This window comes from Diabrotica virgifera, chromosome 1, assembly GCF_917563875.1.
Source record: "Diabrotica virgifera virgifera chromosome 1, PGI_DIABVI_V3a".
NCBI lineage: Eukaryota > Metazoa > Arthropoda > Insecta > Coleoptera > Chrysomelidae > Diabrotica > Diabrotica virgifera.
Window position 1 is genome coordinate 291,727,917 of NC_065443.1, and position 18,741 is coordinate 291,746,657.

Here is an 18,741-nt window from a genome sequence, read left to right on the forward strand (position 1 = left end):
CTTAAATAATCACTTTGCAGTGTGGTAAAGTTTATAAAGTTCACAAAATACAGCAAACGAAATCCAAATGAATCCAAAATATGACGATAAACAGTGAAATGATGAAATGAAATGATATTACAAACATAACCTCTGTAACCTGTATGCCATGCCAACCAGAAGTCACGTGGTTTGGATTGCCTAAATACATATACACGCGCAGCAAATTTGAAAATGAATGCAAATTGAATATTAAATGGCCTCTCTTAAAATATAGGACATTGGTAGTATGTTCATAGAATGTCTTGTGGTAACATTCCACGAATAACTTAATCAGATATTCACCGAATGTTCCTTGAATGTCCAGTACATTCAAACATTAATAGAACTTTGATAGTACATTCCTGGAATGTTTTGTGTTGTTAGGGTTACGTGTCAGTGTGTCAGGATGTCTGAGACGTCATCTGGAGAAATAAAGATCTGAGGCTGGAAGGGAAAGTACGCATATCAAAATCATGTGTAAGACCGATCATAACGTAAGCAACAGAAACAATGTGACAAAGCAGAAAGCAAGAGAATACTGAGAACGTCAGAAATGAGAACGTTGAGGTCAATAACTGGGAAAACTCTGAGAGACAGAATACCGAACGAGAGAATAAGAGATCTCTGTAATATACAAGACATAGTTCGGTGGGGAAAACAAAGTAGACGAGAGTGGAATCAGAATGCGACGAGAATGGACAACGAGAGAATAGCCCGTATAGCCAGAGATACAAAGCCAACACGCAAGAGACCAATAGGAAGGCCCTTTACAAGGTGGCGATATAGCTGGAAGTCAACATCACAGCTACGAATAGGTACTTACAAGCTCAAAATCGGTTAAGAACAGGTCAAAAGGCCTAATATAAGGATAAGAAGAAGAAGAGATGATTATCCAATACCACATCCTGTATTTTTCTACGATTGCGGTGTTGATGTGATTGTTGGACGTGGACGTTCTTGACGTGGATCGTTTTCAAGACTTGTACGACCACGTTTAAATTCAGCAACCCATATTTTATACTGTATTTTCAACATTCGTTCATAAATTTTATTAGCTTTTAAACCTTCGCAAAATAAAAATTCAATCACTGCACGATACTTAATTGTTTCAGGAGAGTTTGTCAGGAGACTTTCTGGACACCCTGTGTAGATCAGAATATTATTTATTATTGAAATAGATTTCATCTGTAAGGCTGGTCACATAATGAGTAGTCATAGGACTAATAAATTTAAAGCCACATATTACGTTTTTACTTTGGTTGAATGACACTAATGACAGTGACACATAGATTATAGATAAACAAACTGAAATGGCAAATCTTCATCAATTTAGAAATTATTAATGATTACATTAGAATAACTAGCACAAAAATGGATACGGCAAAGCTAGAGGTATATATCACGATATGATGTTAATATTTTTATATCTAGGGGTTTGTTTTAGATGTTTGACGAAGGGGAAGAATACGTGGATGGGGAAATGAACATTCCAAAACCAAAAAACACCACTCAGATAGGAGAGCCGGATTTCAATACTTTAAATGAGCCTATTCGCGATACAATAGTAAGTAACCATATTAAGTAAATCAAATATTCTCCTGTAAAGAGATCAGTTTTATTCATGCCATATCAAAATTGCACATGTTGGATAGTGGTACTATTTACTTATTTACACGCCAGAATTGTCTTTATTTTTCCAGGTTCTTCTATTTTGGGTCTTTGCCTGTTCCAAAACCAGCTTCCATTCCTTCTTATCCTTCACTTTGGTTTTCCAATTGTGGTAAGACTCATAAGTCATCTTCCACCTGGTCCTTAAAGTGTGCTCTGGGCCTGCCTCTTCTCATTCCATCCAGTCTTTGGTGCTTCAATGGCTCCATATCATTCATTCTCTCTAAGTGGTGTAGCCACCGCAGCCTGTTTATTTTGATAGATCTGCCAATGCAAGGCTCACTATAAATGCGGTAAAGCTCAAAATGATAGTGTCTACGCCATAATCCGTTTTCCTACATGCCTTTATAGATATGTCTGAGGATTTTATGTTCAAAATTGCCTAACCATTCTTCATCACTTTTTGTTATGGTCCACATTTCTTACCTGTAACTGAGGATGGGCTTGATTATAGTTCTGTACATCAATATTTTTGTTCTTTTTGTGACTATGTTTGAGGTTAAAAGTTTCTTTAATCCATAGTACACTCTGTTTTAAATTAATATAGGTACACAAAGGACCCTGCAGAGACCTTATGGGAAATGGCTCTCTGTCAAATGCTCTGAAATAACTCTGAACTCTGCTGGAAAAACAAAGACTGGAGATTCTAAAGATAATAATTTTAAGACAATTTAACCCAATTCACCTAGTCGGAAAACGCTTCCTAAGGGAGCTAGAGCTATTTGCAGATGGTGTCTGGTAATTAGTTTTTCTTAAATACCTCCAGAACGCTTCTATTTAGAATAACAAAAATTGGTATGCGTATTTATCTTCCAGAGAAATCATTTCCATCGATTGCAAATTTCTAGTACTGGTCATAGGCATCCGTTTTTGGTAGGGCAACGGTTACTTTATCACATAACTTGTTTATCTTTAACTTTTGAGCATTTTTGACTCTGGATTATTAAATTGTGAGGTATTCTTGTACTAAAAGGTACTCTTGTATTTCAAAAAAAAGTTAAAAAAAAAACTATTTAGAAAATCGAAAATTTGTACGTTTAATTATATTCCAGAGATGAATCCATTTCATTAATTGCGAATTTCTAGTATCAGTCATATGCTTAGGTTTTGGGTAGGTCAATGGTTATTTTATCGTATATCATTTTTGTTTCTAATTTTTAAGCATATTTGATACTAGATTATTAAATTATTAGATATTCTAGTAGTAAAAGTTACTCTTGCTTCAAGTTGGTAAAATACACGGTTTTTTGAAAATTTTTTTGATTTTTTTTCAAATTCCAGAGACGAAAAATTTTCAAATCGATTTTTCTAGAAAACGGTGTGTCCTACCAACTTAAATCAAGAATACCTTTTAGTACTAGCATACCTCACAATTTAACAATCCAAAGTGAAAAATGCTTAAAATTTAAAGACAAAAAAGTTATGCGATAAAATAACCTTCACCCTACCCAAAACAGACGCCTATGACCGGTACTATGAATTCGCAATGGATGGAATTGATTTATCCCCGGAAGATAAATATGCATACCAATTTTTGTTTTTCTAACTAGAAGCGCTTTGGAGGTATTTAAGAAAGACTAATTACAAGACGCCATTTTCAAAGAGCTCTAGCTCCCTTAGGAAACATTTTCTTAAAATTGTCTTAAAATTGCCTGAGGAATCTCCTGTCTTCGTTTGTCGGTAGAGTTTCGGGACACCCTGTATATCATACTGGTGAAGTCATCCATCTGGGTGTGATGACGTAATCGATGATTTTTTAAATAAGAATAGGGGTCGTGTGATAGCTCATTTCAAAGGTTATACAATTCTCTATTCACTAATATAAAAATTAACATAATTATTTATACAGGGAGTCCAAAAAATTTTTGAATTAAATAAATTGAGACAAAAAGAAGATTGTATATAATTTATTTAATTCTAAATACATTTTACAGCTGTCGGAAAACAGAAAAAAATGTTAATTTGAAAAATAAACATTGTTTTTCTCTTAAATTAAATGTTCGAACTGCTAAGAGGCAGGTAGGTGGCAGCTTTAATATTGAATTTAAGCAAAAAACAATATTTATTTATCAAATAAACATTTTTTCCTGTTTTCAAACAACAGTAAAATGTATTTCGAATTAAATAAATTATATACATTCTTATTTTTGTCTCAATTAATTCAATTCAAAAAAAAATTTGGGCACCCTGTATAAATATTTATGTTAATGTTTATATTATTGAATAGAGAATTGAATAACCTTTCAAATGAGCTATCACACATCCCTTATTCTTATTTAAAAAAATCATTGATTGCGTCATCATACCTAGATGGATGACATCACTAGTATGATATATATGCCAAAAAATTATAATTTAAAAATAAAAATCGACCTGATTCGTAATTTATCTCCAGAGTCGCCCATTCTCGAGAAAATGAATTTATTCAGAGGCTTATATCTTAAAACCATGATTTTTTGAAGCTACGCGCTCATTGAGTCTTACACATCAAGGACTACCAGAACCCAAAGTTTCAGAGTATTTGACAGATAGCCATTTCCCATAAGGTTTCTGAGGGGTCCTTTATCTAGTTATCACAGTGTATATTTAGATATATTTCTAACAAAATTCTATAGGTAATTCTTTTAAAGTAACACTTATTCGGAGTTATGCCCATAATCATATCAATAAAATTTTTAAATGCCTCTCCTCTAAAATCGTCTTTTTTGACTTGAGCCTACGTTCTTGAGAAGCAGCGATATATATGGTCTTAGTATGAAAATCTCATATTATGTCATTTTACAGACAATGTTACAGTAGAGACAAAAACTAAACCTCTGCATACTCTAACCTAAAATATATGTGAAAAATTTATGTGTAATAATTATCTAAATGTACTCAGAATTAAAAATATGTAAAGATAGTTTTTTGTGTTGATGTTAAAGTATGCAGAAATTCAGGTTTTTTTCTCTTTGTAAAATTGTCTATAAAATTACATACGAGTACATACATGCAGTATACTACATTTCAAATGAGTATAGTTATTTTGTAACTTAATAAAATGCTTATGCTTAATGTGTATGCTTAATAAAATTAGCTTATTGGAAATAATAGCTATGCTCCTTATTTCAAAAATCTGAACTGATTGAGCAAAAAAACTTTGGCCTCGCAAAAAAGCTTAAAAACGCAGGTCAGTGCACTAGAATTTTGTCCTCTGTTTGGTGAGATATGTACCTGACCACACACTTGTTTACCTGAGCTTATATCTAGCAACATTATTAATGACCAGATATGAATTATTTTATTTCTGTTTCAGTTAAGGGACTTAAAAGCTGTCGGAATAAAATTTGCTTATGTATTGTTCCCAAAAGAGAAGAAGACTTTGTTGAAAGAATGTATGTATTAAAAGAAATCAACAATGTTTCTAATGTACTATATACTTTAATTTTTAGGGGACTTATGGGGACCTTTGCTGTTGTGCACCCTCATGGCGATGTAAGTAGTATGAGTAATATAAGTCCTAATAAATAAATATTGGGAAAAAATTAAATGAAAATGTTATATTGTGCAATCATCATCAAGGCGTTTCATTCCGGATGGAATGTTTGACTCTCTTACTTAGAGCTCTCTGATTTGCTATTGTGGTGAATCACCACGCATCCTTCTTGTGTGTTGTCAAACTTTGTTGTATGACTTGGCTTTCGTTACAATTTGCTCCACTCATTTCGACGTGTGCATAGTTCCCTCTAGTTTCTAACTTTCAGGATTTTGATGTCCCTCATGACCTAGCCCCCCATTTCTTTCTGGGTGTTCCCCTTGGTCTTTCAATTTCTGGCTTCCATCTGGTGACCTTCTTAATCAGTAGGTCGTTTTTCCTTCTCTCTATGTGTCCTAGCCATCTCAGTATCTTCACTTGATAAAAAATAAAAAAAACCTTATTTTGTAAAAGGTATATGTATTTAAAATCCCTAAAAAGGGCTGTATCACAAAACGATTTCGGAATCAATATTCCATCATCAGTGTTATCACCTAAAATAAGTATAACTCTATAAGTAAAACGTGAGGTTAAATTTTGACAAAGGTGAAAAAAATTGAATAGATAGTTATACTTACAGGATTACATGCTTTAAGCCACCAAAATGTACGGGTAAAAACCCTTAAATTGATTTTAAACAGTTGGGGTGTTATTATATTATTTGATTATGAAAGATGTTTAAAATATTTCCAGATTAACCCCTGGCATCACATGACATCAACCATATTGGTTGGAAAATTGAAGGTAGACCTAGACCTTACATGGCAGAGTTTAGGTGACAACTGATCGAAATGACCCCCGGAAGGATGTCATTACCAGACTGACACCTCAACTTGACAGAATCTAATATGTGTAGTTAATTCAGCCAAAAGAATATAAATTGAATGTTAATATTTAAATAATAACAGCAGTGAAAAATATTTGTTGGGATTAAAAATAATTTACCCTAAATAAGTATGATGGATAAAAATGAAATTATAGAATCAAACAGAAGTGAATTAATACTTTCTTTAGAGTAGGCAATTATCATTACAGTAGATGGTAAATTATGTTATTGGATAAGCTGATTAGAGAAGGCGGAAACGGCGGGTTCGTTGGGAAAAATATTCGCATGAGATATTTTTGCATAATCACATTCGTGAGACATCCCAGAATAAGGTTCAAGAAGTCGCCCACGTGAAAAGTGGGCCAATTAAAAAAATTTTTTTTTTTAATCAAATTGTAAAAATCAATATTTTTGGCCCGGACTATTTTTTTAGGGTTTTTGGACCATTTTGGACAAAAAAGCTCTCTTATAATTTTTCTCTAAAGTTGATCTTTTTCGAGTTATAGGCAATTTAAAATTTGAAAAACGCGAAAATGGCCATTTTTAAGACTTAATAACTCGGTTAAAAATTATTATTATGAAAGTCAGAAAGTGACTAAATCAAAGTTTAAAGTCGCCGCTACATGATCCTGAAGAAATCTATATCATTAATTTACTACTAACCTGTTATTTTTAATTAATAACAATGAGCTGTTAGATCGTATTGACGCCGCTGTAAATGTGAGTGCGAGTAAGATGCACAATTGGACTGCTGGAATGGCTTCTCTTCCGCACTCAGAATTTACAGCGGCCGCACACGTGCATGGTACTTATTATTATTACTTAAAAATAACAGCTTAGTAATAAAACAATGACAAAAATTTCTTCAGGATCTTGTAGGGGGGGCTTCAAACTTTAATTTAGTCATATATTGACTTTCATAATAATAACTTTTAACCGAGTTATTAAGCCTTGAAAATCGCCATTTTTCGTTTTTTTCAATTTTATATTGCTTATAAGTCGAAAACGATCAACTTTAGAGAAAAATTATAAGAGATCTTTTTTGTCCAGAATGGTCCAAAAAATTAAAGAAAAAATTGTTCGGGCAAAAAATATTAATTCTTGCAATTTGATTAAAAAAAATTGTTAAAAAAAAATTGGCCCACTTTTCACGTGGGCGACTTCTTGAACCAAAACTTCTCACATGACTTCTCTCCAAAAAAATCTCATGGGAATATTTTCCCTTCGAACCCGCCTATTTCGCCTTGTCTAGATGTTATGAGCCTAATATTTAGTGTAATTGTTTTAATAGAAGGATCCAACAAAATAGATAAAAAGATGATATATATTTAGTTTGGCTGAAGACATATGTATTACTAGACATCAATATAAATAAGAAAATATTAATGAGGAGACTGAGAAATCCAGAGAACCGACATCAAAGTATCTGGGGATGAGAAAATTTTATTGCAATGATGGGACCGGAAGGATATAAGGTAATTGGTGCGTAAGAAAGGAAAAAGAAGTGGTGATGAAAGAAGGGAAATAAGTTGATATTGGTGAATGGTATGTTACAGAAAATTAGACTGTGAATGAGGTTTAATGAGTGTGATAAGTCATAGGTATCACTTATCGAAAATGTGGTTTAGAGTCGAAGTGTAAATGAAGATGGATATGTAAAGAGGAATAGATGAATAGTGGATATCTTGACTATGAGAAAAGTTGACGATATAATGGAATGAAGTCTCGATTAAAGGTTCATACAGGTTCAATTATAGGTAGTCTTTCTGAGGAATGTTGTGTAACAAGGAGACGTCTTCTGGGATGTTGAGAGTGTGTTTTTGTTGTTTAATATGTTGTGAGAAAGTGGAAGTGTTCTCTCTTTTGGTGTGTTCTAGGGAACGAGAAGCTAATGATCTACAAGTTCTACCTATGTATGTGGCATCACAATCAGAGCATTGTACTTTATAGACCCCACTACGATGAAATTACAATGCTCTGATTGTGATGCCACATACATAGGTAGAACTTGTAGATTATTAGCTTCTCGTTCCCTAGAACACACCAAAAGAGAGAACACTTCCACTTTCTCACAACATCTTAAAAAACAAAATCACACTCTCAACATCCCAGAAGACGTCTCCTTGTTACACAACATTCCTCAGAAAGACTACCTAAAATTGGACCTGTATGAGGACCTAAAAATAGTCAACGAGAAACAAAATAGCCCTAATTGCGTTAACCGTCATGTATCGTTTAATCGAGACTTCATTCCATTACATCGTCAGCTTTTCTCATAGTCAAGATGTCCACTATTCATCTATTCCTCTTTACATATCCATCTTCATTTACACTTTGACTCTAAACCACATTTTCGATAAGTGATACCTATGACTTATCACACTCATTAAACCTCATTCACAGTCTAATTTTCTGTAACAGACCATTCACCAATATCAACTTATTTCCTTTCTTTCATCACCACTTCTTTTTCCTTTCTTACACACCAATTACCTTATATCCTTCCGGTCCCATCATTGCAATAAAATTTTCTCATCCCCAGATACTTTGATGTCAGGTCTCTGGATTTCTCAGTCTCCTCATTAATATTTTCTTATTTATATTAACGTCTAGTAATACATATTTCTTCAGCCAAACTAAATATATATCATCTTTTTATCTATTTTGTTGGATCCTTCTATTAAAACAATTACACCAAATATTAGGCTCATAACATCAGCTTATCCAATAACATAATTTACCATCTACTGTAATGATAATTGCCTACCCTAAAGAAAGTATTAATTCACTTCTGTTTGATTCTATAATTTAACTTTTATCCATCATACTTATTTAGGGTAAATTATTTTTAATCCCAACAAATATTTTTCACTGCTGTTATTATTTAAATATTAACATACAATTTATATTCTTTTGGCTGAATTAACTACACATATTAGATTCTGTCAAGTTGAGGTGTCAGTCTGGTAATGACATCCTTCCGGGGGTCATTTCGATCAGTTGTCACCTAAACTCTGCCATGTAAGGTCTAGGTCTACCTTCAATTTTCCAACCAATATGGTTGATGTCATGTGATGCCAGGGGTTAATTTGGAAATATTTTAAACATCTTTCATAATCAAATAATATAATAACACCCCAACTGTTTAAAATCAATTTAAGGGTTTTTACCCGTACATTTTGGTGGCTTAAAGCATGTAATCCTGTAAGTATAACTATTCAATTTTTTTCACCTTTGTCAAAATTTAACCTCACGTATGTTTTACTTATAGAGTTATACTTATTTTAGGTGATAACACTGATGCTGGAATATTGATTCCGAAAACGTTTTGTGATACAGCCCTTTTTAGGGATTTTAAATACATATACCTTTTACAAAATAAGGTTTTTTATTTTTTGTGATTTATGGTATACAGCCAGTACAGGAATTTTTCCTTGTGATATCTTCACTTAATAAATCTAACTATATCTTCTCCCTTCATTATGTCTCTTAGTTCATAGTTCACTCTCCTTATTTCTCCGTTTTCCATTCTTATATGGCCCATAATTCTTAGGATTTTCCTTTCGAATATTCTTCATTTTTATCTGTGAGGCACATTGTCTCGGCTGAGAATGTAACTACTGGTCTGATTGCAACTCTGTATATTTTCAGTTTTGTATTCCTGGATAATTTCTTATCCTTCATTGGCATAGGATATCTCCAGTATGTTTTGTTGCCTGCTAGTATTTGCACCATTACTTATTTACTTCTCTTATTTTTGCCTTCCACAACTACTCCCAAATATTTAAATTTATGGACTCTTTCAAAAGTGTAGTCTATCTTCGATTTCTATCTTGATTTCTCTCGTCTTGTTATCTTCTGTTCTAGAATAGAGTAGATGTTTTGCTTTTCCTTCATTAATTTCTATACCTCGTTTCCGTGTTTCATTTGCCAGGGTTGTTACTGGTTCTTTTAATCTTTTCTTTTCTCTTTCCATAAGAACTATGTCATCTGAATATTGCTATGTATATTGTGCAACATTGTTGTTTATTTTGCATGATTACACTTTTGAAAAAGGTGTAATCATGCAAGTAAAAGTGACCAGTGGCACTAAAAACCTCTTTGGCAGGAACCAAATATAATTCTTTAATGTTTAGCTATATTATGTCTAACTAGTAACTGTATGTATTTCTAACCAATTTTAAATTGTAACAGCTAGTAATATTTGCTATCATTTAATCGTTTTTTAATGTCATTAGTTTTCTCTCCAGCATATTTTATGCATAGGCTTATATATACTGAACATACTGGCTGTGCGTGCTGGCAACAAGTTCTCTTGTAGTTGTTGGATCTATCCCTCTCAAACACATTAAAACTCATCTCTCTCTCTCTCTCTCTCTCTCTCTCTCTCTCTCTCTCTCTCTCTCTCTCTCTCTCTCTCTCTCTCTCTCTCTCTCTCTCTCTCTCTCTCTCTCTCTCTCTCTCTCTCTCTCTCTCTCTCTCTCTCTCTCTCTCTCTCTCTCTCTCTCTCTCTCTCTCTCTCTCTCTCTCTCTCTCTCTCTCATTCTCTTCCCCGGCAAATAGAGGCGCTGCTTTACTGACTTAATGTAAGATAGACACAACAAACACAGAAAATAAATGTGGTGTTTTCACGCTGGTTACAGCATGCACAGTCTATGTTAATATAATATACATATAGGATTTTGTGCTGTTAGGTTTGATCAATCTTGTGTCACGTTTTAATTTCGTAGGTTTCTCCAAGGTTCCAGTGATGACACAAGCAAAAACGATGGTGGTCCTGAATTTGCACAAGTATTTGTAATTGTATGGATTGGATCCATGATTGTAACACTAAATTCTAAGTTACTGGGAGGAAACATGTAAGCATAGTTTTTATATCCTTACTAATAAATATGTTTTGTTGTTAAACAATCAGTTTATAGGGCTGTGGTGTATGTATGACACATGCCTACAACATACCAAGGTTGGTGCTTTTATAGAACAATGTATGTGTATGTATATATGGATATGACTAATTAATAATTAATAACAAGTAACTTTATTTTGAAGGAAAAGAATAGTATGTATGCATTTGCAACATTCATAGGAAATGGGAGGGGGAGACGTTCATAGGCATGGCTATTGTAGTTTCCAATGGGCATGAATGGGTTAAATTCTACATATTTGCTTAGAACTCTTCGCCACCGCCTACGAAAAGTATAACTCCGAAAAATGCCGTTAAGAATAGAACTTTCAATGAACGCCGCGAAAAATATTATTTTCGATTATATGATTGTGAAAATTATAATCCCTAATAAAGTGTTAGCGAAAAAATTTATTTTTTGAGGAGTATCGGCAAAAAACATCATTTCTCTTTGTGGGTCCACGAAAACTATAATTAGTAAAAAGTTCTCAGAAATAATTGTTTTCGTCGGCATCTATTATGAACTAAATATTTTCATTATAAATATTTTGGGAGTTATGATCTTCGTGGACACGCATATAAAAAAAAATTTTAATCGCCAATACTTATCAAAGAGTTATTATTTGTGCTGGAAATGTATTAGGAATCACATTAATCATAGGTACCAGCGTCTTATTCTATACGTCTGATTTCATTTCTTACATGTATGGTCTACATGGTTCAATCTGCACTTTTTTCTTTTTTGTGATATTTCTTGTTTTGTGTATTTGGTCGTTAGTCTACTGGGTTTTATTCTCATCTGCTGCGCATACCAGTTTGATTGTCTCTTTATCATTGTGTTCATTATTGGTTCTTGTTTGGTTATCCCTCTTATTGTCTCATTTCTTATTCTATCCCATTTGGTGTTTCCGACTATAGCTCGTAGATGTCTCATCTCCATTGCGTTTGTCCATTTTACTATTATGTTTTTCTGCATAGTCCAATTTTCAGTCGTATATAATATCGTCGATATCACAATCGTATTATATATTTTCATTTTTGTTTCATGAGACAATTCAATTTTCTCTGAATTGGCGCTAGTGCGTAGTACGGTTTGTTCGATTTTTTGTTCGGTTTGTTACTTCAAGGTCTATTTTTCCATCAATGGTAATTATACTTCCAAGACAATCATATTCGGTAACTACTTCCAGTTGAGTATTTTTGCATTTTATATTTATTTCATTTTCTTCCTTCTCGCCGGTGACCATTACTTTACTTTTCTCAATGTTAATTTCCATTTTTAGTTTCTCTATTTCCTCTGTCCATATATTTATAAGTTTTTGCATTTTAGTCACGAAATCTGCTATAAGGATCATGTCATCCGCATACAATAAGGGATCTATTTTTACTGATTGTAATCTTTGGTATCCTATTATTGTCCGTATTTGGTTGGTTCTTTCTCCAGCATTTCTAATCAATTCTTTCACGAATATTCTGAATAGTAGCGGGCTAAAACTGTCGTTGTTTGATACCTCTTTCCTAATTCAATTCCTCAGATATTTCTCATGCTATCTGTATACGTCCTTTTACTACTCCGTAAACACTTTAAATTATTTTTATCAGTGTAATTGGTACTTTCATTTTCTGCAAGCATTGCCATATAATTGTTCTTTCTATAGAGTCGAACCCTGTTCTTAGATCTATGAATGCCAGAATGAGCTTTACCCCGATCAATACTTCTTTCTATTATATGTACAATGATAATGCTATCGTTTGTCTGTCTTTCTGGTTTAGACGCTGCTTGATCTTCTCCCAGTTCCCAATTACTTTGGTTTAATATTAATAATAGAAAGTAAAATTAAGTTAAGTAAGGTTATATTGAAGGTTTAAACCATATTGATGTTCTATAGATTTATTTTCACATCTAATATAAAATAGAAAATTAGAATTCTTGTATTGTTAGGGGGTTTCAAAGAAGAATTTGAACAAAAGATACAATAAAAATAATAAAGATATAGAAATTTTTGTAGACATGTAATTTTTTTCTCTTCTGTTTCAGATCTTTCTTCCAAAGTGTATGTGTTCTAGGATACTGTCTGCTCCCCACGTCAATTGCCCTTATCGTCTGTAGAATTCTTTTATTACTCCAACAAATTCCTCTCGTCTTTTTCATAAGATTTGTTGTGTCTATGGTAGGATTCATTTGGGCAACTTACGGTAAGTTAGATTGTAAAATGTGCTGTCAAATTGAGATTTTTTAACAAAATAACATTTTTTCTTGTTTTAGCTTCAATGATTTTCTTAGGGGACAGCCAGAAGCCAAATAGGAAGCTATTAGCAGTATACCCAATAGGACTTTTTTATTTTATTATATCATGGTTAGTGATTTCTAAAACAAATACATAAGTTATAAAATATCCTCAGTGTTTTGTTGTCTTCTCTAAAAAAACAAATTACTTCTTGTATTAACAAAAAAAAAAGAATGTGTGTGTACTTTGTACGCACGTAAGAAGTTATACTTCTATTATATGATTATATGATTATAAACGAAATTAATATACTTTTTATTTATATTTTATTTAAATATTAAATTAATTTATACTTAATACTTCTCAAACATTTTTATTAAAACAGTGCCAAAAATTAAAATAATAAAAAAATAAAACACACACAAACACATTAAAAATGCCACAAATGATTTCTGAACATTAATTGTCGGAAAATTTTTTAACTAAATACGTATTTTCTGAAAATAAAATTATATAATAAATATACTTACAATCATAAAATGTATAAAAAAAATAAAAAAATAAAAGTTTCTATTGGGATTCGAACCAACTTACCGTTGTATTGGGATTCACCCGCATTAAAACTGCACCACAGAGGCAGTTTGTCATTATGTGCGAAGATCGTCTAACTAAACAGATTAACCTTTTGACATTTTTAACTTATGTAAATCAAATTATTTTGATTTTGAATTGAAATGATTTAGAATTGAAAAAATACAACAAAACATAGGGAAAGAAGACAATATATTAGGTGAATATTGATATAAATTTTGATGGTAATCAAATTATGTAAAAAAAAGTATTACATACTACTTATGTATTTTGGTAGGTTCAAGGTAGGTATCGGAGCCCGTATAACGACTAATACATTTCGCAATCACTTGCGTCGTGCAAAGTGGCTATGTTCAAATATCATAACAAAATTTGATCAACTATTTATAAAACACTTACCAGTGAAAGATTCTTTAGCTTTGAATAAGCGAGATCTGCGGCACTCATACTAGGCACAGTTTGATGAGCTTTCACATTGGCATGCAACAATCATCTCTTCTATGTAAATAAGTCCAAAAATATAATATGAAAACTATTTAAAAAGGCAGTATAACCATTAACTAACTTTTTGTTTGTTGTTTCTCTTCCTACAAATTTTAAAACGCAACAAGCATACATTATAACCAAACACAGTCCCACAGCTGTGCCACAGCTGCCATATTGGATAATTTTTGTCATGTCATTTGAACATCCAATCAGAACAAAGTTATAATGCGCATGCGCCCGGTCGCTAGGTTTTCCCATATAAAATTTCACCGTCATTACGCCCGTAAAGAAGTATAACTTCAAAAATTGGTTAAAATTGTATAACAACAATTGAAAGGCATGCAACGTTGAGTGTCGTTGAGTGTTCAATCTATATCTAACTTATATAAAAATTGGACATCTAAAGTATATTATTAACATTAGCAGAACAACAAGGTAGGGAAGATCATGCATCGAAGCCATATTTATAATGAGGCAGGTTCAAGAGAAATCATTGAAATACAACAAACCGGCATACTTATGTTTCGTGTACCTTCACATTTGACAGGGTCACACTAAAAGACGTTATGCATTTATTGTACGCACGAGAGGTACCTCTAGGAATAATTAAAACGATCAAAAATATCTACCAGAACAACACAATAAAAGTAAAAGTAGATGAAGAACTAACTGACCTAATTGAACCTGGCAATGGGATCAGACAGGGATAATCCCCGAGTCTTCTATTGTTTAACCTGATCATGGACGAAATAATAAAAAAGTAAGAACAAAAAAAGGATACCAAATGGGAGAAAATCTACTTAAGATAATCTGCTATGCAGACGACGGAATACTAATCCCTCAAAGTGAAGCTACTTTACAATGTATGCTGCACTAATTTAATATAACCGCTAGAAAATTTAACATTTTAATTTCCCAAAAAAAGACTAAATGCATGGTTATAACAGCAAATATAATAAGGCGTAAATTAGAGCCAGATAATAGGTTTGTTCCAACACAACGAAGAAACGTCATGTAACGATCACGTTACTATATAATTAACGTTCCATGGGAACGAAATAATACGTTCCATGGTACTGCGCAGGACGGTGATCGTTACATGGACGCAGGGCCCCCGCAAGGCTGAGCGGCGCCCGCGTGCGGCATATATTTTAGCGCCCTTAAATCTACTATATCCACTTATGAAATAATTTAAATTTTTTTTTATTTTTTACTCGTAATAAAACAACAGAAATTGCAAGAACTCAAATTTTATTTTTCTTGTAACTGATTTGCTGATGATGGCAAAAAAACAAATATAACATTAATATATTAGTTAAGAGCGTAGGCGCAAAATTCCGGGCCAATGCTTTTTAAATGCATTCATTTTTTTCGAATCCTGAGAAAACTAATACGTACTTAAGTATTTTTGAAAAATTTAAACGCAGAATGAAAGATTGCATTATTACCGAGGGTCGAAAGTCCCTGAAAACTACTATAATGTTTATTTTAAAAAGTTACAGGGGTGAAAAAAGAGAAAATTTAGTTAGATTTTTAAGGGCATAGGCGTAAAATGTCGCCTGTCAAAATGTTCAATGTGTTTTATATGTACATATTCATTTTTTTCGAATCCTGAGAAAGCTAATAAGTATTTTTGAAAAATTTAAACGCAGAATGAACGATTGCATTATTTCCGAGGGCGGAAACTCCCTTAGAATAACCAAAAAGTTTCTTTTGAATGAGATATTTGAAATTAAAAGTCACACTAAATTTTCTTTTTTTTTTTCGCCCATGTAACTTATTAAAATAAACATAGACGTTTTCAGGGACTTTCGGCCGTCAGTAATAACGTAATCTTTCATTCTGCGTTTAAATTTTTCAAAAATACTTATTAGTTTTTTCAGGATTCAAAAAAAAATGAATACATTTAAAACACATTGAACAATTTGACAGGCGAGATTTTGCGCCAATACCCTTAATTTTAGGTATCTCATTCAAAAAAACTTTTTGTTTATTCTAATGGACTTTTGGCCCTTGGTAATAATGTAATCCTTCATTCTGAGTTTAAATTTTTCAAAAATATTTATTAGTTTTCTCAGGATTCGAAAAAATGAGTACATTTAAAAACATTGGTCCTAAATTATGCGCCTACGCTCTTAAATCTAGAAACCGATACCTTAAATTCAAATTGAATTAAATGGGTGTTTTTCTAGATTTTACTGCAGCAATTTTTTTTTATATTATTCTTTTATATTATCAAAGTCAATTTTATTCACTAGCTCTTGCTATATAGCTAATATTGCCATACCAGATAGTCTTTCCTCTGCCATAGTAGAACTCAAATAATTTTTAATAACTTTAATTTTAAAAATAATACCTCTCCATCAGAAGCAAGAGACACGCAGTTAAAGTGAGGAGGATTCTTATTGAAATGGTGATATTTGGTAGAGATGTAGTTAGATATTTTCAAATTAATATATATATATATATATATATATATATATATATATATATATATATATATATATATTGATTGTTAAGAGTTTTGTTGAAGAACAAGACAATTTTTTTAAAATATCATCGTCACTTAATGTAAAAATATCACCAAAAATCCAAAACCATCATCAACCAAAACATACCAAATCTTCTATTTAACGAACTTGGGACTTGACCAATTATTCTAATACTGTCCAATTTCTAACTTAAACATTATCTACTATGTTTGTAAGATCCTCACAAATTTTAATTATATAAAATTTCAATGGCTTTATAGCTTTTATCCTACTCGACCATCTTGTATCACATAGGGGTTTTAGATTCGACTCAGAAACATTCATAGTTTTATAATATCCCATCTTTTTGTAGAGGAAGAGAAAAATACGTAAAGTTCTTGTACTATATTAAACAAGTTTACTATTTTATTTGACACTTTAGCAGCATCATTCCGTACTAAATTTAAGCTATGTACAGCTCGTGGAACAAAAGAAGCTAGAGGATTATCCTACCCTTATCATACACGCATATTGGCACCGTTATCATACCCTTGACCTCTCATGTCTTTTATATTTAAATTTTGTAATAGTTCAACTAAAAAATTAAATAACCCTTCCCATGTAGCGTCAAATATTAGGTGAGAAGCTAAAAAACTCTCTTGTATTTGAACATTTTTTAGAATTATCGTTTAATTCAACAAACCGCAAAATTAGGCTTATTTGCTTTGTACGACTTGAATCTGGGGTACAGTCCATAATTATTGAATAATATTTAGAACTATGCACCATACCCTAAATATTATTTTTTACTTTAGAAAACATTAATAAAGAAAAACATACATTCGGACATTATATTGTTTTTCAAAATACAATAATACCTAGTAGTAATTATTTGTTAACACCAAACATAAAATAAGATTTTAATTATTTTTCCAGTAATAACACAATATTTGATTTTTGACATTTCTCTAGGAGTCCATGACAAAAATTAAAATTTTAACTATAAAAAATGATCTCAATTAAAATAAATATTTCTTATTTACCAAACCTTCGGTTTGGCGCCCTTTCGGGGTAGCGCCCGCGTGCGTCGCACGCGTTGTACGCCCGGTTACGGGGGCCCTGCATGGACGGTTCTCAGTCGTGTTGGAACAAGTCATGGGGTTTAAATATCTAAGCATCACACTATCTAGCTACGGAAAGTTCGAAACAGAAGTGGAAGATCAGGTGAATAAATCAAACAAAGCCGCAAACCTGAATGAAACAATATTAAGAAATAAAAATATCGAAAAAGAAATGAAAAGCAGAATTTACAAAACAGTCATCAGACCAATAATGACATACGCGGCAGAAACACGACCTGATACACACAGGACAAAAAGAATGATAGAAACAGCAGAGATGAAACCACTTCGAAAAATCGATGGTAAGACACCATGGAACAGAGCTAGAAGTGCAGATATACTTACGACATAGATGCAAGGTGGACAACATTAATAACTGGGTGAAAAAGAGAAGAGTAGAATAGAACGATTATATGAGCCGAATGACAACAAATAGAGAAGCAAATACGGCGAGAGACGGTTCCCCAATGGGAAGACCACGAAAACGATGGAATGACAACTTACTGGAGGCACATTAAAAAACAGACAGAGTCATGTCTACGCAAAACGAGGAAGCAGTATGTTATAACATAAAGTATCTGCTCATTTTAAATCTTTTGTTTGTTTCTAATGTTTTTCTTCATTTTTTTTTTCATCAAGGTGTTAACCTAAAATCTATCAGAGGTCTATCTTGTATTCAAATGCTCTGATGGGCCTCTGGATAAGAAGAGTGTAATCCATGTTGCTGTCTCTGTGTACTGTAAAGAAAAAATCGAGAAAGAACATACCTGTCCTTAGCAGGCACGAGCAAAAACAATTAAATACATCGCACCCCGATTTCATTAGTTAGTACATTATTTCACGGTTTTTGCTGTAAATTTTAAAGAACCGCTTTTATTGACATGAAATTTGGCATACGCATAGCTAAAATGT

The 18,741-nt window shown here is 32.4% G+C and overlaps 1 protein-coding gene across 1 annotated transcript; it reads left to right on the forward strand.

Moving 5' to 3' along the window:
• The first annotated feature begins 1,264 nt into the window (after positions 1–1,264).
• LOC126879145 (protein YIPF6) lies at positions 1,265–13,328 on the forward strand. Its single transcript, XM_050642142.1, has 7 exons — positions 1,265–1,413; positions 1,466–1,585; positions 4,985–5,063; positions 5,121–5,163; positions 10,760–10,888; positions 12,971–13,128; positions 13,199–13,328. The coding sequence occupies exons 1-7, from the start codon at positions 1,393–1,395 to the stop codon at positions 13,315–13,317; spliced, it is 669 nt and encodes a 222-aa protein (XP_050498099.1). The 5' UTR covers positions 1,265–1,392; the 3' UTR covers positions 13,318–13,328.
• Positions 13,329–18,741: the final 5,413 nt, after the last annotated feature.

What these genes read in the sequence shown, in the direction of transcription:
- LOC126879145 (XM_050642142.1), top strand. Translation starts at nt 1,393, where the DNA reads ATGGATACGGCAAAGCTAGAG. An exon ending in TGGATACGGCAAAGCTAGAG is followed by an intron (nt 1,414 to 1,465) that starts GTATATATCACG and finishes GGTTTGTTTTAG; the next exon opens with ATGTTTGACGAAGGGGAAGA. An exon ending in TTGTGCACCCTCATGGCGAT is followed by an intron (nt 5,164 to 10,759) that starts GTAAGTAGTATG and finishes TTAATTTCGTAG; the next exon opens with GTTTCTCCAAGGTTCCAGTG.